Source organism: Ictidomys tridecemlineatus, chromosome 1 (assembly GCF_052094955.1).
Source record: "Ictidomys tridecemlineatus isolate mIctTri1 chromosome 1, mIctTri1.hap1, whole genome shotgun sequence".
Classification (NCBI taxonomy): Eukaryota; Metazoa; Chordata; class Mammalia; order Rodentia; family Sciuridae; genus Ictidomys; species Ictidomys tridecemlineatus.
The window spans coordinates 165,995,259-166,014,090 of record NC_135477.1 but is presented as its reverse complement, the minus strand read 5'-3'; the positions used below and the strand labels follow the sequence as shown (position 1 = coordinate 166,014,090).

General features: G+C 47.1%; 1 protein-coding gene and 1 long non-coding RNA gene across 5 annotated transcripts in view; one reads left to right on the top strand and one right to left on the bottom strand.

Annotated features, from left to right (window-relative positions):
- Positions 1-2,462, bottom strand: part of Galnt10 (polypeptide N-acetylgalactosaminyltransferase 10) — a 238,707-nt gene extending 236,245 nt beyond the window's left edge. Inside the window, exon 1 of one of the 3 annotated variants that reach the window (XM_078051408.1) lies at positions 2,187-2,462. In XM_078051408.1, the coding sequence (XP_077907534.1) occupies positions 2,187-2,345 (159 nt within the window). In that variant the 5' untranslated portion in view covers positions 2,346-2,462. The remainder of the gene's footprint in view (positions 1-2,186) is intronic. The other 2 variants (XM_078051395.1, XM_078051402.1) reach the window with 2 other exon arrangements.
- Positions 2,463-2,512: 50 nt separating this feature from the next.
- Positions 2,513-18,832, top strand: part of LOC144378053 (uncharacterized) — a 36,592-nt gene continuing 20,272 nt past the window's right edge. The window contains exon 1 of one of the 2 annotated variants that reach the window (XR_013439550.1): positions 2,513-3,502. This is a non-coding gene — a long non-coding RNA (uncharacterized LOC144378053). The remainder of the gene's footprint in view (positions 3,503-18,832) is intronic. The other variant, XR_013439551.1, reaches the window with a different exon arrangement.

Here is an 18,832-nt window from a genome sequence, read left to right as displayed (position 1 = left end):
ACAGCTCCCTTCTGCTGCTCGATGGAAGCAAAGAAATGTTCTTCAAAGCAAGGACAATCGGCTGGCAAACCCCTCCCACACATACCAAACCCCTTCACCACCTCCTCCTCCTCCTCTTCAGGCTAGTCCAGGGAAAAAGAAATGAACAAGTCATGGATCTGCCCAGATGAGCCTATCTGCTTTTTTCAGTTAGGGACTCCGAGCAGCATCCAGCTGTTGCTCCCCTCTTCCTCCTCCCAAAAGGTTGCCTTACTCCATCAACAGCCTCTTGCACAAGTGAGTAATTTACTTTGAAAGCTCAGGCCAAACTGGCAGTTAACCTTGACCTTCTCTCTACACATCTGGGTGTGTAGGAAATAAAAATCAGGACAACTCTGGCATCTTCAGCAAATGAAATATAAGGGCTTTCTCCAGGCAGAGACAGAATGTCAAGATCTATTTTACAAGTGGCTACAGCTCTTCCAAAGGAGAGTCTGCACTTGAGCAGAACACTCCCCCTTGGCCTAGACCTCTGTCCATAGGGAGCTCCCCGAAGTAAGGAATGTTACAAGGGGCTCCTATCTTGGGAAAAGGAAAAGAAGTGACCCACTGCACTCCTCACTGATTCACTGACTGTACCACAGAATGCGGGTACTGGACCAATGATTACATTTTACAGATGAAGAAGATAAGGCTCAGAGAGGGAGACTGATAGCAAGTTAATGGTAGAGCTGAGGCTAAAACTTTGGCCTCCTGACTCTGATGCTTATTCAGGTAGGGACAGAAGAAGGAGATTTCATGAAAGAAAAACTCATACAGATGCAGAATTTAAGGGACAGAGGTCCAAGTTGGCTAACAGGGTTTGAAACAGATTTTAGGAAAAGAATTAGGCCCTTAGTTTCTAAACAGTAACATCTACCAGAAAAATCAACCAGACCCTCTGGGATGGTTTGTAACAATTACCAGAGTGACAGGCTGAGCTTAAGTTGATGAGCCCTGTAGCACAGAGCCCTCTGTGCTCAAGATGCCAGAATGCCCAGAAAGCAGCCTGATACTGGGAAGAGAAAGGAGAACCATCAACCTCAAAAAGTCATCCTCTTCCCTGGAGGGCAGCCAACAATCAGTCAAGACTGACCCTGATGCACAGCTTACCACTTCCCTTGGGATCAGAGAAATTCCATAAGAAAATCTGAGAAGTCCCACTGTATGAAAGAGTTGAAGCATGAATATGCTTGCCAGGAGCTGGTAGGGTTGGAGTGATGTGACAGAGCTTCTCTATCAGGAAGCTGCTAGTCTCAATGTATGTACTCATGCACACAGCACACATATACAAGCACACACACACGCAAACACACAGGAAGGTACATGGGTGAGCTCAAAAGAAGCAGAAATCAAGATTCCAGTTTTGGCTGCAAGAAACGCCACATCTAATTATTTCAGAAGAGACATGGTCAGCATCTGGAGTTCTAACCTCAGGGCAATGGGCATCAATAGCTTCTGGGACATTTTGGAGGTCCTTCCACGGCAGAATCCACCTTTTGGACCACCAGAGGGTCAAAGGTGGAAAGTTCCTTAAGGACCAATGAACTCACTCCCATGTCCAGGGAGCATAGCATGATCTTTGCATCCCCCCAAAATGTACAGGACCTGAAAAATTAATAGGTTGAGAGGGAGACAAACAAATGAGGAGAGTCGGGAGGCCCAAGTGTCCCTGTGCAGATGGCACAATAAGAAGGGATGAATCCTGGTAGAAACACCAGGATCAGCAGGTGGCGGTGGGGGACGAGGAGAGAGAGAAGAGATTTGGACATCTTATAGAAGGACCAGCATCTCCATCCTCATCTGCAGAAGGAATCATCTTGGGATACAGGGATGCAGGTAGGCTACTCTAAGAAAAAGAATGCTGGAAAAAGGTCAAGGAATAGCGGACAGCGACAGAAAGGAGGGGGCAAGTATAACAAACTGAGCCCACACTAAGTACAAAGGGTCCTAGGCTCTAGTTCTGGCTCTGTCTCTGACAGGAGTGAGACCTTGGACAAATCTCTGTCCCGGGAGCCTCAAATTTCCCAATCTGAGAAATGGGAAGAGTAGAGTGTTCGGCACTGCCTTTGGGGAGACAGACAGGAGAATGTGGAGGAAGGAACCGCAGGCTAGAAGTGAATTTAGGGAGAAGGTGCTCCCAACCTCATGGCCACGGTGGCACTCACCTGTCCTGCGGCTGGGGCCACCGCTGCCCCAGAACCCCCGGGGGTGCCGTCGGGCTGCCGCTCGCGGTACAGAGCCCAGAGCCCCACGTTGGGCAGGAGGACCAGGGCCGCCAGCACCAGCGCCACCGCCTGCAAGAGCCGCTTCTCCTTCCGCCTCATCGGGGCCGGTCAGCCCCGCCGCGACCCGCCGGCCCCGCTGCGCCGCCCCCAGCTCCGCGCGTCCGCCCGTCCGCCCGGCGGCGGCAGCAGCTCGGCAAGCAGACGCGGCCGCGGCGCCGGCCCCGCTCCAACTCCGCGGCACTTCCGCCGCTAGCCGGCCGGGGAGCCGGCCGCCGCCACAGTGCCGCCGCCGCGGGGGGATCGTCACCGCCGATGCCGTCCTCGCGCCCCGCCGAGCCGCGCCCCACGCGCCGCCCTGTCCCTGATCCGCTGCCGGGAGTGTCGCCCCGCGGGCCTCGGCCTGCTCGCCCGCGGTCCAGTCCGCCCCGGCTCGGCGGGGTCCGGCGCCGCACCGCCTCCCCCTCTCGGGCCGCGATGGTGCGTCCCGCTCCTCGGCGCTGCCCCGCCCGCGGGAGCTTTGCTAAAGTCCCGGAGTTGGGGAGTTGGGCGCTAAGTGGTGCGGGCTGGGCGCTGGTGGGCGGGGTGCGGGTCCCCGATTTCGGGGGCGCCCGGGACCCCAGCGCCCGCCTTGACGACTGCTGTTGCGGAATGCAGCCGAGACTTTGCGAGCTCCCTGGGGAGGGACGTGCAGATAGTGCTGGGGCCCCACCGGAGTCTCGGCATCTGCAGTCTTCCGGGCTGTGGCTTCCCAGTCGTCCGGGCACGGTCCCGAAAACAGGCAGACCTACTTTGATCCCCGAGACTCAGTGTTTTCCGCCTTGAAATGGAGCCACAGCTATGCTCCATGAGCATCCATCCATGGGCGGGCCCTGGTTTTCTTCCTCTCCGAGACCCTCCTGTTCAGTGTGAACGCCCTCTGTCCACTGTGGAATGATGTATCTGCCCACCACCTGTCTGTTGTCTCTGATAACCGGCGGGGAGGTGACCCGAGGGACTCTGCAGGACCTTTTTCTCAAGCAACTTTAACCCCCGTGGAGTTGGAATGGCTTCCAGTCCCACGTGTGTTTCTGGACGCCCGGCGCACGGTGCCCTTACCCAAAACCTCTTGTCGGTTTCTGATCGCATTCAGCCGCTCAGCAAGCCGTCGGCGAGCGCCGCCTGTATTTCAGACACTGTGCCAGGCTCTGGGAGGAAATGAAAGCAGTTCCCTGACGACTGGGAGCTGGAACGTTAAACGCGTAATCGCACTAGACATGGTAATGTGTGTATCACTGGTGAGGGCTCTGAAGGGGCTGCCTGGGCGCTGTCTCAGCCCTGCAGCGGGAGACTTACTCTGACCCCTGAAGCCTGTGGCTCCTCCCTGGGGCGCTTGGTACTTGTCACTTAACTGCTTCCTCCCAGATGCTGAGAAACCGAGAACTCTTGGCTTCCTTCCTCTCTGCCACCTTCACGTGCTCCCTCTTGATTCTCTGCTTCTCCTGCCCAACCTCTCCACCCCTGGACCAGCATGGTGAGGACTCTTGCTCCCAGTTTTTCCAGCACAGGCTGAACAATGAGGGTTCAGTTTTCTGACATTACAGCTCTGGTCTTGACATCTGTCGCAAAATCGTCAAGACTTGGGTCGCCTGGGCTCTGGAGTCCACACTGCTCTGATGACCCGCTATGGCTGATCAAACCTCTCCCTCTCTCTTCCTGGTTGCTGGCTTTGTTTTTGTTCATGTGCTGTTGATCACTCAGATCCCTCCACCCAGAAAGCCCTCTCCTTCTGTTAGTGGAAATCTTGTTCATCCTCCCTGTCTAGTTGAAGTGCCACAAAATTCCCTAATTCCTCAGGGACTATGGACTTTCTTTGGATTTCTAGCAAAGTAATGATTATCTTTAAGTGAATTCCTAGCCCCAGGCAATGTATTAAATGCTTGATGTGCACTCTGGGTTACTCTTACTGTTTGTGTGGTTGCTTTTCTTATACCCATTTGCAAATGAGGCTTTGATTAAAGAATGCAGCAGCCAGAATGATCCTGTTTGGACAAAGGTTAGATTTTATCATTCCTCAGTTTAAATTCCTCCAGTGGCTTCCAGCTTGCCCCTGTTCCCTAGGCAGAACTATAAGACCCTACAAGCCTGCATATGATTAACCCTTATCCCTCAAACTCTCCGCATTGTGCTTCAGTCCTTATCTTCCTTACTGTTCCTCAGAGCTCTGCAAATGCATTCCTGCCTCCCCTCAGAACCCTTGCACTTGTTACCTCTAGAATGCCCACTCTTCTATTTTCTAAATTCTAGCCTCATGTGCTTTTAAAATATATATTTTATTGTGCCAAAATACACACAATGGAAATTTTACCATTTTCACCATTTTAAGTATGCAGTTGAGCAGCATAAGTACATTCACATTGTTGCACAATCATTGCCATTGTCCATCTCCACAACTTTTCCCTCACTCCGGACTTAAAATTCTGTGCACATTAAACACTCAACTCCTCATTCCTCCCTCCCAAACCTCCAGCAACTGCCATTATCCTTTGCTCTACGAATTTGACTATTCTACTTATACTTTGTATAAGTGAAATCATATAATCCTCGTCATTGTGTGTCTGGCTTATTTCATTGATATTTTCAAGGTTCATTTTTGTTGTAGCATGTATGAGAATGTCATTCTTTTTTAAGATTGAATAATATTCCATTGCATGTAGATACCACATTTTGTTTAGCCATTCATCCATTGATGGACATTTGGGTTGTTTCCACCTTTTGGCTATTATGAATAATGTTGCAATGAATAGTCTTCTATCTTTTATACTTCAATAGATACACAGTATTTATAAAATCAGATAATGTTGCAAAATTCTTTTATGTGCCTCTAGAGCAGAGAGCTCAGTGCTGTCTAGAGTGATCTTTCATAAACACAAGCTCCCTCCTGCTTGGGCTCACCTATGGCTTCCCTTCACTTTAGACTTACTACAGTCTGCAAGATCTAAGTGATCTGATCCAACCTCCAGCTTTTGCCTTTTCTCTTTTCCTTCTAGTTAGGGTAGTCTTGTGGTATTCCTCAAACACACCCAGCTGCTGATCACTTTAGGGCCTTTGCAAACTTGCTCTGCACTTCTCTGGAAATAACTCCCTTCAGACCTTTGCATGGTTCTATCTCCATGCTCTCAGGAACCCAATCAGAGGTTCTGCCTCAGAGAGAACTTCCTGACCAGCGGATCTAAAATATCGCCTAGTAACCTAATTGTCTCCATTTTCTTGAGTTTTCTTCAGAGCACGTCTCATTTGGGGTCTCCTGCCTTACAATGTAAGCTTCAAGAAAGCAAGAATTTGGTGCTTTTCTTATCTTTTATGCTACTCCTATCTCTGTCAGAACAGACTTCTCTTTATTGTGAATCAGAAAACGGGTGCCCGTGCTCTTTCTGGACAGAGGAATTTGCAGAAAGGTTCACCCTCTTCCTAAGCCAACGCAGCCAAGGCACAAAGATTTCAGCTCATGCCCCTGTTGTCTATACAATGCTGAATTGTGGACCCTCGAAGGCATGGCACACAGTTGGTGCTCAATAATTACTGGTTGAGTGAAATATAGCAATTAAGATCATGACGGGAGATAAAATATTCTGTGTGGCTCTCCTTCTCACCCCATCTTGTAGCTCCATAGAGGATTCTGCAGGAAATTGGATTTGAGCTTTTTCTCATGTCTTAGAGAGTCACTTGTGGATCAAAGCTGCACACCAGCCCCGTCTGCCCCCAATGGGGACTTGAGCTTGAGAACCCAGCTTTAATCCTAGGACTCTTTGATCACTTTCTACAATGTGGGATGCACCAGGCAGGGATAGGGCTCCTGGGGCTTTATCCTACTCACAGAGACAATACCATTTCCTGGGAAAACTGATCTGCACTGATTGAAATTAAACAAGAAATGTTACTTTCAGACTAAGCCCTCCTACTAGGCCTGTTGTGGCATTAAATGATATAATGTGCATAAAGGGCTTACGGTAGATCCTGGTCAAATGTAAGCATGATTAGCTGTGGGTACAATAAAAGCTCAGCACCAACAGGAGCTCTGAAAAGGGATAGACAGGATTTCAGCTGAGGGCAAAACCCTCTGCTACGGCCTGCATTTTTCTGATCTCATCTCCTATCCTTTCTTTCTCACTCCAAACCAACCAGCCACAAACACTTCCTGCCCTTGAAGGCACCGTGCTCATTCCAGCCCAAGACCTTTAGTTAGCTGTTATGTCTGCCAGCTGTTTTTTTTCCAAGATCCCCTACTCCGTCCCCAATAATTGCTAGCTGTCTCTGATCCTTCAGATCCCAGTCAAATGACACCTATTCACAGAGACCTTTTTAAACACACTCTTCCATATTTTATATCTTGCTCTATTTTCTTCACAGTGCATATCCCTCTTTGCCACAGTCTCATTTATTTGCTTATTCACTTGCTTATTACTGAGCATCTCCAAATAGACTATCAGCCACACGTGGCAGTTTCCCTGTCGGCTTGTACCCTGCCATTTCCCTGCATTGTGGAAGATTAGTCCCTGAAACATGGAAAGAGATGGATACGTTTTTGATGAATGATGAATCTCTCCTCACTTTCCCCATCTTCCCATCTTTACTTCCTGTTTTATAAAAATGAGCCATATATTCTATGACTCACTCTTTGGTGTTCCATCTTGTCATCAGTAACAGGAAGGTTCAGTCAGAGGAGAAGTGACAGGTGCAGTCCCCCAATCTTCCTAATGAGTATATAAGAACTTTTCCTGCTGAACATCTTCACCTGGACTTTCTTAGGGACCCATGTTGCTGACCCCATTTGTCAAGAACTGTACCCTCAGGCTGGACTGGCCAAGCTCTGAGCAGAGAGGGTATAAAAGTAGACTGGATCAGAAAGTCAGGCGGGTTGGCCTTTGTGATAGTCTGCTTCTAATACCCTTTAATCTTGGCCAAATCCTTTAGCTGTTCTCAGCTGCAAAATGAGGATGCCTTTAATGAATGATTTCCAGGCTGGTGAGAGACACCAAAAGCAAAACCTAAAAAATCATGGGTGTTGGACTTCTGTATTTCCTACAAGCCCAAAGCCTTCTAGCTCCTCCTCTCTTTAGGGATCACCAAGCTCAACTGACGTGTTCTCAGAGAAGCCTGATCTCCCCAAACAGACTCCATCTTTCAGCTGTCTGACCTCCCAGTTCTGCCTTTCCTTATGGTCAGAATGTTTATGGCTGTGGAGAATTACTTGATATCCATCTCTCCCTCTGGGCTGTAAGCCCCATGAAGACAGAGACCATGGTAGCTTTCAGCATTTTTTTATTCGTTTGTAATAGATTTTACTTTTTAGAGTAATTTTAGGTTCACGGCCAAATTGAGCAGAAGGTACTGAGATTTCCCATACACTCCTGCCCCCAAACATGTACAGCCTTGCCTGCTATCGACAGCTCTCAACCGAATAGCCTTCTTGTTAAAATTGATGATCTTACATTGATACATCATGATCACCCTAGTATGTAGTCTACATTGGAGTTCACTTTTGGTGTTGGATATTCTATGGATTTGGACCAATGTATAATGAAGTATCCACCATTACAGAATTATAAGGAGTGGTTTCCCAACCCCCAAATCCTCTGTGCTCCCCCTTCTCTCCCTGCTCCCAACCCCTGGCAACCATGGGTCTTTTACTGTCTCCATAGGTTTGCCTTTTACCAAAAAGTGTGTAGTCTTTGCAGACTGGTTTCTTTCACTTAGCAATATGCATTTACAGTTCTTCAATATCTTTTTGAGGCTGGGTAGTTCATTTCCTTTTATGGATGAATAAAATTCTGTTGTCTAGATGTCTCGCAGCTTATCCACTCACTGACTGAAGGCCATACTGATTGCTTCCAAGTTTTGGCAATTATGAATTAAGGTGCTATAAACATCCACATGCAGGTTTGTGTGTGGTCATAAGTTTTTGCTCCTTTGGGTAAATACCAAGGAGCTCAATTATTGAGTGCGTATAGTTTTTTGAGAAACAACCAAACTGTCTTGCAAAGTGGAAAATACAAAGTGCCATTTTGCATTTCCATCAGCAAAGAATGAGAATTCCTATTGCCCTACTCCTTGCTGGTACTTGGTGTCTGGGTTCTAGATTTTGACCATTCTAGCAAGTGCAGAGTGACATCTCATTGTTTTGATTTACACTGATGACATATGATATGGAACATCTTTTTAGATGTTTATTTCTCTGGGTTTTGACTCCACACTATCCCCTCAATGCCTACCTAGCACAGTACCTAGACACAAGGAGGTGCTCAACAAACATTTGGAAAATAAACGAACCAATTAATCAATCAAACACTAAAGCATTCACCTCTCTAAAACCTATATTGAGTAATTTTAGAGTAATTTTAGGTTAACAGCCAAATTGAGCAGAAGGTACTGAGATGTCCCATATACTCCTGCCCCAAAATATGTACAGCCTCGCCTGCTATCAACAGCCCTCTTCCTACATTGAGGAAATTCACTAAGGCTACTGTCAGTAATCCAAATTGCTATCTCTACCAACTTGGTCCTTTAACAAGGCTCAAGCTTCCAATGTACAGAAAGTGAAGCATTCTGGATCTGAAATTTCCCTACCTGTGTCTGGTCAGCCTGAATCAGTCTAGACTTTGCCCCAACTACTAATTTTACTACTACTCTACTAGTACTTATTATTACTTACCAGAGATTAAACCCAAGGGTGCTTAACCACTGAGCCACATCCTGAACCCTTTTTATTTTTTAGAGACAGGCTCTCACTAAGTGGCTAAGACTGGCCTCAAACTTGGGCTCCTCCTGCCTCAGCCTCCTGAGTTGCTAGGATTACAGGCATGTGCCATCACATCCAGTGAGCCTAAATTCTTGTGTAAACTCAAAAGTTATCCAAATTCTCTGAGCATCCGGTTTTTCTTGTATGAGTCCACAAAGGTATACATGTAGTATCAGGAATTAGAAATATCTAGCTAAACATAGAATATGGTCATATTAAGTAAAGCAGTTGAACCAGATGCTCTCTGAGGTCTTCTTTAAAACTCTGGGACTTGGTCTTACATCATAGGGTGGAAAAAGAGGGACCAGTTATGAAGCACCACTCTGGACGTTCTCCAGTGTCTATATTTAGTGGCAGTTTTAGCTCCTGGATTAAGTAAGAATAAAGGGGTTGCAGGATGTCTATTTGAAATGACCTCTAGACAGGGCATTGCCTCTCTTTTCCTCTTGGAGTCTACTTTGTCATTTCCACCATGAGATGCCAATAAAACCAACCAACCCTGCCAACGATAAAGGATCGCTGTTGAGTCAAGACAGTGAATGTGGGAGATGCCTCAAGCAGGAGAAGTTTTGAAAGAGCAAACAGAAGGCTACAAATCTCAAACAGAGTAAATATACAAAGTCACTGGGTGGATACATCTCAAATAGACCATCAATCACTAGGGTCAGATGCAAATATTAGGTGTAGAGGGAGCCATCCTCTTGGCACTGCTGTGGAAATATCAGGGCTTGGAAATTGCAAGTGCTTCCTGTTTAATTACTTCTGTTTTTGTACAAAGGAAAAAAGATCAGTACAAAATACCAATAGATAGGTGGTAGGATTCAGAGCAAGGGGTTCTTCCTAGGTTACTGAGGCTCTTGAAAGAGTGACTCTCTTTTGTGAGCACCTCTATAAAATAAGGGGGTTGGGTACTCTATAACCCAGGGATCTCAATCTTGGTTGCATATTAGAATCACCTGGGGGATATTTTAAGACTCTAGATGCTCACCCCACATCCAAAACCTATTAGACTCAATCATCCCAAGTGATTTCTTACAGTAGCCAAATTTAGGAGCATCACTGTTCATAGGCTTTCTGGTCTCCAAAACCGGGCTAAGGTTTCTAAGTCGTAGATCATATGATGTTCCACTAGGTGGCACCTTCCAGCAGATTCAAGAATGAACTCATAAAGCAGGGCTTGGTGGTCTTTGCTAGGATCCGTAATCCTGATGAGAAGACTGAACTTGTTGTTTAAAAATTCCTAGTAAGTGGTGGAGTTACAGAATATTAAGATTTGTCCTGTTGGGGAACAGGCCAGGAAAGGGAGCAGCTCCATTCCTTACTACTGGGCTCACCCATCCATGCATGCACTCTGGTCCTTCCTCCCCTATCCATCCAGCAGGAACAGCAAGCCCCCCTCAGAAGCCCTCTCCAGGAGCCCCATTATTGGAGTGGTGACATCTGCTCTTTATAGCTGGCTAGTGAAAAACACCCTGCTGTTCCTTGAGGATTTGTACTCCATGGGAGGTTGACTCCACCCTAAACTGTTGGCTTGGCCAATCAGAGCACTCTATCCCCTTCCGCTTCTGTGATTAGTCCAGAGGTGAGCACCTGATTTCCAGAAGACAAACCTGAACCAATGGGGTTCGTCTTGAGGTTTTTATGAAGGAAATAGTGGCCTCTTCTAGGTCAGCTTTCTAATAGGATGTGAAGAGTCGGCTGAAAGTCTTGCCTTTGCTCTCCTGAAGCTTCTGTTCCTTGCTGTTGCTGCTGCTTCTATATTTTTATTAGTTGCTCACGGATGGATCGATCTTCCTTCCTTCCTTCCTTCCTTCCTTCCTTCCTTCCTTCCTTCCTTCCTTCCTTTTTCTTTCTTTCTTTCTTTCTTTCTCTTTCTTTTCTTTCATTTTCAGGGCTGACACTCGAACCCAGAGCCTCACACATGTTAGGCAAAGCGCTCTACCTCGAGCCACAACCCCAGCCCATCCACAGGCTTCTTGACGCTCCTTTTTCTTGATGAGCTTAGCCCTTGACAGGACCTAGGAACAGGGAGAAGACCCAAGTCAGGGTTTCTCCTCAGCTCCCTCACTGGGACTCTGCCATCGGCTGACTGTGTCTGCCACTAAGGGCCACAGAGCCTGTGACACAGTCTCCCTGGGTTCTGAAAACTGCCCCTCCCCTTAACCTGCAGTCCTAGGGCTGGACAGCACACGCTGTTCTTGGCAGCAGGGCATTTCACTGTCCTTGGTGGTCGCTCCTCCCCTCCCACAGTGTTCTAATAATTTCTTCTCAAATTTTCCAACATGAGAGCGCCATTCATTTCCTGCCTGAGACCCTAACTCAACCAGGGTGAAGCCCCCAGAGAACAGCCCAAAACAGAGGAAAGGGGAGCTGACAGATCACTGGGTCACTAGAGCTAACCCCTGATGTCATGCGGGCTTCTAATCCAACTCACCTCCCACATTCAAACAATTACCTAATAATGCTGATTTTATTGCCTAATAAATTTTAAATGTATCCCTTTGCCTCTAGGCCTGCTCTGTAGCACATATTTCAGATGCCTGTAAGAATCCCTGATCAGAACACTACATCAAATGACTAAATTCCCTACCTTGCCGAGTACCTCATCCTCATCTATGGGCTGGTCCTTGACCATGACTTGTCTGACTTGGATCAAAAGGATGAATTGGACTACTCAGACTCTCTCAGAAATTGGAAACAAATGACAGAGGAAAGAAGATAGCACTTTAATCTTCCCCCAAACCCTATGAGGCAGGTTCTATTATTATTTCCATTTTCCGAAAGAGGAAACTGAACCATGCCTAGACACTGTGTGCTAAGTCCTTTATGTACATCACCTCACTGACTCATTTAGTTATTCATTCAACTGATATTTATTAATGCACCTATCATGTGCCAGAAACTATGGGAGATGCTAGGCATTCAGTAGTGGGAAAATGATAAATAACAGTCACAGGGCTTACCATGTGGCAGTGGAAAAGACATTGTAAAAATTAATGCAGGAAGGGGCTGGGGATGTGGCTCAAGCGGTAACGTGCTCGTCTGGCATGCATGGGGTGCTGGGTTCCATCCTCAGCACCACATTAAAAAAAAAAAGGTGTCCACCGAAAACTAAAAAATAAATATTAAAAAATTCTCTCTGTCTCTCTCTCTCTTTTAAAAAAAATGAATACAGGAAAAACAGTTGTCTTAGGTAGGAGGAAGGAGAAAGAGCCTCTTGGCTGTTAGACAAAACATTGAGTTAGAACCCAGTGCTGTTGGAATCCTAGTCCAACATTCAGCCAAGTTCCACTATTGTGACTCCCCTAGGTTGTTCTCCTAGGAAGACACTGGATTTGCCAATGATTGTCTGAGCAGTGCTATTTGTACCTGAAGCAGGGCCCTGCCACTTACTGACATGCATACAAGTACACACATGCATATACACAGAGTAAGAGCTTTGCTGACACATCTCCTCAGCTACAGAGCTCACCCAGGGGACTGCACCTTGCTTTTATGTAGTAAAACGATTACTCTGTATCCATACAGAGTGATTACCCCCATTCTTTTCTCCAGAGATGAAGCTGAATGAACAATAACAACAAAAATCCATTTTTTTTTTTCAAAATCTGAGCAACACTGGGCCTATTTTCCTGTATGGCCATTCAAGTTGGAGCTGAGTGGTAACTGGTCAGTGGGACTGAATGGTTATCATAGGCCTATAGATTTTAGACGTCTCTTACTGATATAGTCCACTCTCTTGTGACGAAGAGACTCCACAAATTTAACAGAGGAAACTGAATGGGAACTAAAACCCAGTTCTCCTGACTCCCCATCCATGGTAGCATGCAGCCTCCGGAGTAAGTACAAAAGGGACAGGTAGCAAGAGAGGGTTCAGCATCAAAAGTGGAATTGTTTTCAGCATCACTCAGCTCAACGCCTACATCACACACCCCGTAGTGGATTGCACTGTGACTAATCCACATACAGCAGAGTGACAAATTGGTTCCTGTTTCTTTGGAGTAACAAAAACAACAACAAAAAGTGGGATACAGCCACAGCAGAAGGATTCTGGTTATTACTCTCTCATTCCCTTGTTCGTCAAGCACAAAGTCTGCCGGGCTTCTCATTCTAGGCACCCCGGGTTCAAGCCCAAGCATCATTTAAACAGAAGTATCAGAGCAGACAAAACTTGACGCAATGCACTGAGTATTTTATTGCAGTGTTTTCCAGGGGCCATGAGAGCCCAGAGGAAGGGACTTCTGATACTGCTAAGAGTGGCATGGAAGAGGTCACAGGAGGTGATGTTTGGGCTCATTCCAGAGGATGAATAGGAGTTTCCTAAGCAAAAGAAGGAGTTTGGGAAATAATTTCTTAAAGATAAAAAATATTCAAGAACAAATTCTTCCTCAGAAACTGACAGATAAACCAGCGCAAAAGAGCTATGGGTAATAATTTTTTTTTTCAATGAAAGCAATTTACTGCCTTAGTTAATTGAAAAATCTAAGGAAAGGATGCCTTCAGAGACTGCAAGCTCCAGGTGTTCAAAGGGTGTCATTAAAGCCACAGAAACTCCCAATTCTGCTTCTTCCTTATGTTCTTGCCCTCGGGCAGGCTGTTCCCTGCTGATGACAGGGCTGCTCCAGATTTAAATTATCCTTAGGGCTAGCAGTGCCAAGCAAAACTGATTTCTCTTTCCCAGCAATCTCACTAAAAATGCCAAACCAAGTCTCATTCAATGGGCCTGGGTCACTTGCTTGCCCCTTAACTCCATCTGAGTTCTTAAGACCTGAGAGTGGGGAAGAGGGAGCCCTATAGGAAAACTGGAGTCCTGGGTCTAGAGGAAGGATGGATGGATGGATGGATGGATGCTGGATAGTTAAAACCATCAAATGCCAAAGAGGTGGTGGATTAAGAGCACATCTGGGCCAGAGGTATGTGTGTGTGTGAGGTGGGGGGGGTCTCTATATGAGTTGTACATGCATTGTTATTTCTTAGACCAGAAGACAAGTATTCAACTTTCCTAGACTGGCAAAGATTGAGGAAGAAGTAGCAGGAACTGTTATGGTTTGCATGTGAGGTGTCCCCACAAAGCTCTCGTGTGAGACAACGCAAGAAGGTTCAGAGGAGAGATGATTGGGTAGTAAGAATCTTAACCCAATCAGTGATTTAGTGCCTTGATAGGGATTAACTGAGTGGTAACTGAAGTGGTAGGGTGTGGCTGGAGGAGGTGGGAATTGGGCGTGGCTTTGGGGACCTATTTATATCTGGCCAGTGGAATCTCTGCTTTCTCATCCTCATGTGAACTGTTTCCCTCTGCCACACTCTTCCACCATGATGTCCTGCCTCACCTGGAGCCCCAAGGAATGGAGCCTGCTGTCCATGGACTGAGACCTCTGAAACTGTGAGCCCCTAAATAAACTTTTCCTCCCCTAAAATCGTTCTGGTCGGGTCTTTCAATCGCAGCAGCGAAAAAGCTGACTAAAACAGGAACTTTTAGAACAAACGACTTATTTTATTGAAGAAGAAATTAAGGCTCATAAGAGGGAGGGAAGTGACATGTTAGAAGCATATAACCTGGTAGCTCAGAGACCAGGAGGAGCCTTGGTGACCTGAACCCTAGGACTCTCAGGTAGTGAGCAGCCATTCACCTGAGGAAACGAGGAGCCCCAGGAGGAATATGGGCATTTCCAGGAACCCCCTGGGATCACTGTCCCCATGGCAGATGCCACATCCTCCAGGCTCAGTTGCCATACTCTCTACCCCAGACATGTGCCTGGCATTTGGCCTAGGTGCCATGAAGCATGGCATCAGGCCCCGGGGCCCTAGGAGCTAAATGACTCATAGACACCAGGACCTACTGAGAACAGTTAAGAGTGGGTGACCAGACAGAGCAAGGCAGCAGAGTGGAGGTGGGAAACCAAAGGCAGAGATGGGGCAGAAAAGAGGGCAGGGCTCTGGAGGGAGCAGGAAGGAGGCTCAAGCCAAGAGCACATTCAATGTCTAGTTTTCCAATCCCTCGATTTGTACATATGTTTTAAATTTTTTATTTTTAGTAATGCAATACATGCATATGGTTATGAAATTAAATAATTCAGTTTATCATAAAAATACGACTCCCTCTCCCCATGTCCTGGTCCTGAGACTATTAATTTTTAACTGTTTTGTTTTGACCTCAGCTAATGTTTATTGAGTGCCCGTGTCGTGTGCCAAGCCCTGTGCTAAGCAATGTGCATTGCTTCCTTGAGGATCCATGAGCTAGGTACCGCTGCCATGTTGGGCTGGGGAAATTTCAGTGATCCGTCCAAGGTCACACCGCTGACGAGTAACAGACATGAGATTTCAGCACAGGGAGGTCTGATTCCAGACCCCCGAGTGCTCTTAATCATTACACTCTGGTGGTTTCTGTCAAAGATTTATTACTTCTGCTCCTTGATTTATAAACTCTCAACATTATCTATTGACTTCTTAGTATGCCTGATGAGGATTTATCTCCCTTAATCCCCCTGCTTTCTGCCCACCAATTTTATAGACACATGGCAAAGTAGCCTTCTGTTGTGTGTATCTTTGGGGCTTTAAATAATTCACTCAAACCTCAATTCTTTGTTTCTACTCTACAGACACTTATTGATTGGTTGTGTGGGGTCCCCCATGAGTTAGATCGTGGAAAGGACATCTCAAGTTTCCTGGTTATCCTTTCCCATCCACCATAGCACCCAGCTTCATGCCAGTCACACAGTAGGTGCTTGATAAATATCCGTTTTATAGAGCAAAGGCGGAGCAACTTGGCACCCAAGGGGAGAGATGACCAGAAATCTCAGGCAGCTGGAAGGCATGGCAATTGCAGTCTGCAATGTCAGCCTGACTTCTTCAGAGACACAGCCTCCCGCTGAGGAGGGAACAAGAAGCTATAAAATGGAAATTGAAGGAGAATCGCTTCAGAGCAGCTGTCAGGAAGCACTTCCCCCAGTGGAGAGAGAGAGCCGGATGTGTAGAATGACCTTGAGGCAAGGTCATTTCTGCTCTCACACCTGGGCCTGTCCCTCCAGCTTGCTCGGGAGCCACCAGGGAGCTCACACCATGCAGATCTACAGCCATCTTCCCCTTTGTGAGACACCTGGGGTATTGTGCTAGCACAGGTTCCAAAGTGGGCTTTTGACAGGGGTGCCACTTGGATAGGCTTCTCCCTGGGCCCATGTAACTTCTCCCTGGGCCACCTACTGTAGGGTCCCTGTGCACGCTGTTCTGCTGCCTGTACCATCCTTCACTATTTTAGTTCCTGCTCTTCTAGGTAATTCTTACTCATCTTTTGCACCTGAGGTCAGGTGACACTCCTAGGGAAGACTTTCAGAATCTGCGCCCCCACCAAGGTAAGTCATATCCCTTACTAAATGGGCACAGTTGAAGTTTTACATTTATTAGAGTCATTATTTGCATAAAGCTGACCTCGCCCATTAGGACTATAATCCCCAGGAGGACAGGGACCATTTCTGATTTTGATCACCACTGTGTCCCTAGCACCTAGTACAATACCCAGCACATGGTAAACATCTGGAATAAAGGAAGAAGTGAATGAACGGGTCTTGGTGAAACCTTTTAATCAAATGATTCATTTATGTGAGGTTTAGTCTCCTCGAATCCCAGAATCTCCCTTGAACCTAGGGGGAAAAAAAAAAAATCTGTGAAGCTTTCCATCCCTGACCTCCAAGTCCAGTCTCCTGTGTCACCTGAAAATGCACTGGTGGGATTCCTGATGACTCACCTGGACTCTGGGGGACACTCCCTGCCCCCAACACACACTCTCCTTCCTCTCCCCTGCTCTTGCCCTCCTCTGTCAAGGTCACCGAGCCTTGTTGTTCATCTTCTACCTGGGTGATCATCAGCTCTGGCTGCTGCTCTCTGACCAGGGAAGCTGTTCAGACACACAGATGTGTGTGTTCCTCATCCAGGGCTTCTGATGGGGGCCTGGGAAAGAGTCTGTTTAAAAAGATCCTCAGGTGATCCTGATGTGTGGCCCCTCTCTGAATGGATCTCAAAGATGCCTCCTTCCTTCTCCAGTTCCTCCTCCACCTCTTGCTGTGGGGAGAGCCATCTCCTCCCTGATCTCTCAGGCTTCAGGCTTGGCCCCCTCAATCTACTCACCCCCAGGCAGCCTTCCAGAAAGATCTTTCTAGAATAAAAATGCTAATTGTCATTCTTCCACTTAAAACTTCCCACCACACCCCACTGCCTTCAGGAGAAACCCCAAACTCTCAGACAGCCTCACAGAGCCCCCCATTGGCTTCCCCAGGCCCACCTCCCTGATTGATTTCTGGCCATCTCATTAAAACCTCTGAGTCATTCATCCTCAATGGGCCTGGTCATATTCTTTTCTCCCTTTGGGTCTCTGCACATCTTCTCCCCTGGCCAGTGTTAAAGAAAAAAAAAAATTAAATTCTGACACTCGTTAAAGCAGTAAAAAAAGACTCTTCTCAAAGCTATTGCCACAGGGCTGTGGTAATAGGGAAGAAAGATCAGACTCAACTCCCAGTACAACAAAGACAGCCGGGGATTTATAGCCAAGGAGCAGAGCGAGAGGTGAATGGATGGAAAATTACTAAGAGAAGATATCAGTATAAGGAAACTCCTGCTAATGGCAGGTCAAGGGCTTAGACATCAAGGATAAGGGAGGAGGGATATGATCAGACAACAAGGGTGACCGGATCTCAAAGGGTGAGGGTGATTTAGCTGGAGCCTTTGCTAAGAGTGGGCTGGGCAGACCAAAGGCAAATGAGGGCCAAGGTGGAGACCTAGTGGAGAGGAGGGCTCAGAGAGCGGGACTAAAGAAGTTTGGTCAAGGACAGAGTCTTTGCTATCAGGAGCTCCTTCTGCAGCTGACACAGGGGTCCCTGGGACACTCTTCCACCTGGGGCCCTCCACCTGTGGATGTTAGCATTTGTCACATCTTATAGCTGTGATCTGTTTACTTGCCTGCACCCCTGCTTGGCTGTGAGCAACTTGAGGGCAGAAGGTGTGTTTTGAAACCCCGGTGCCTAAAGCAGCCTTGGGCTCTCAGCTGATTTGTGACAAATGAATATATATTGATGAACATGGCTACTCCTGGAATGGCTACTCTGTCCTAAAGCCATCAATGACGGTGCAGCCTCCATCAGTGGTTCTCAGAATTTAGTGTGATCAGAATCACCAGGAGGGCCTGTTAAACACAGATGGCTGGACCCTGCCTCGGGTTTCTGATTCAGTAGGGTGGGCTGGAGCCCAAGGATTTGCCTAACAACAGGTGATGCTTTTGCTGTGGTCTCAGATGGCACAGGTGATGATCACTGCCCTGAAAGATTACATCTGATATCATCTCCAAGTGATATGCATCTTAATACTTCTCAAATCCAAAGATGATGAGATTTAAAAGGCAGCTTCCAGGTGCGATAGTGAAGCAGATATGATCTCATGTTGTAGGTGACCTCCTTCCTCCTAATATGCCACATTCTGCCTATCTCTCATTTGTGACAACAGCTCAAGACTTCTGTCCTTTCTCTGCTCCATTTGCTGTAGGAAGGGCTGCCTCCCAGGCCCCTCTGCCAGGCCTGATGCCAGACTGTGAACAGGGACCAGGCAGCTGAGTGGCATACTAATGCAGGTGACCTTAGGACATGTAGCATCCCATCTCAGACCTAGGGGAGATGGATTTCAGGGCAGAGACAGCTAGACAGGAGTCATGGCTGGAGCAGGCAGAGCAAGACAGAGCTCCCCAAAATTATTCTGCCCAGGCCAGAGGAAGCCAAGGTATAGTCATTTGCAGGGTGTGTGGACAGAGCTGGGATGTACAGGCTATGGT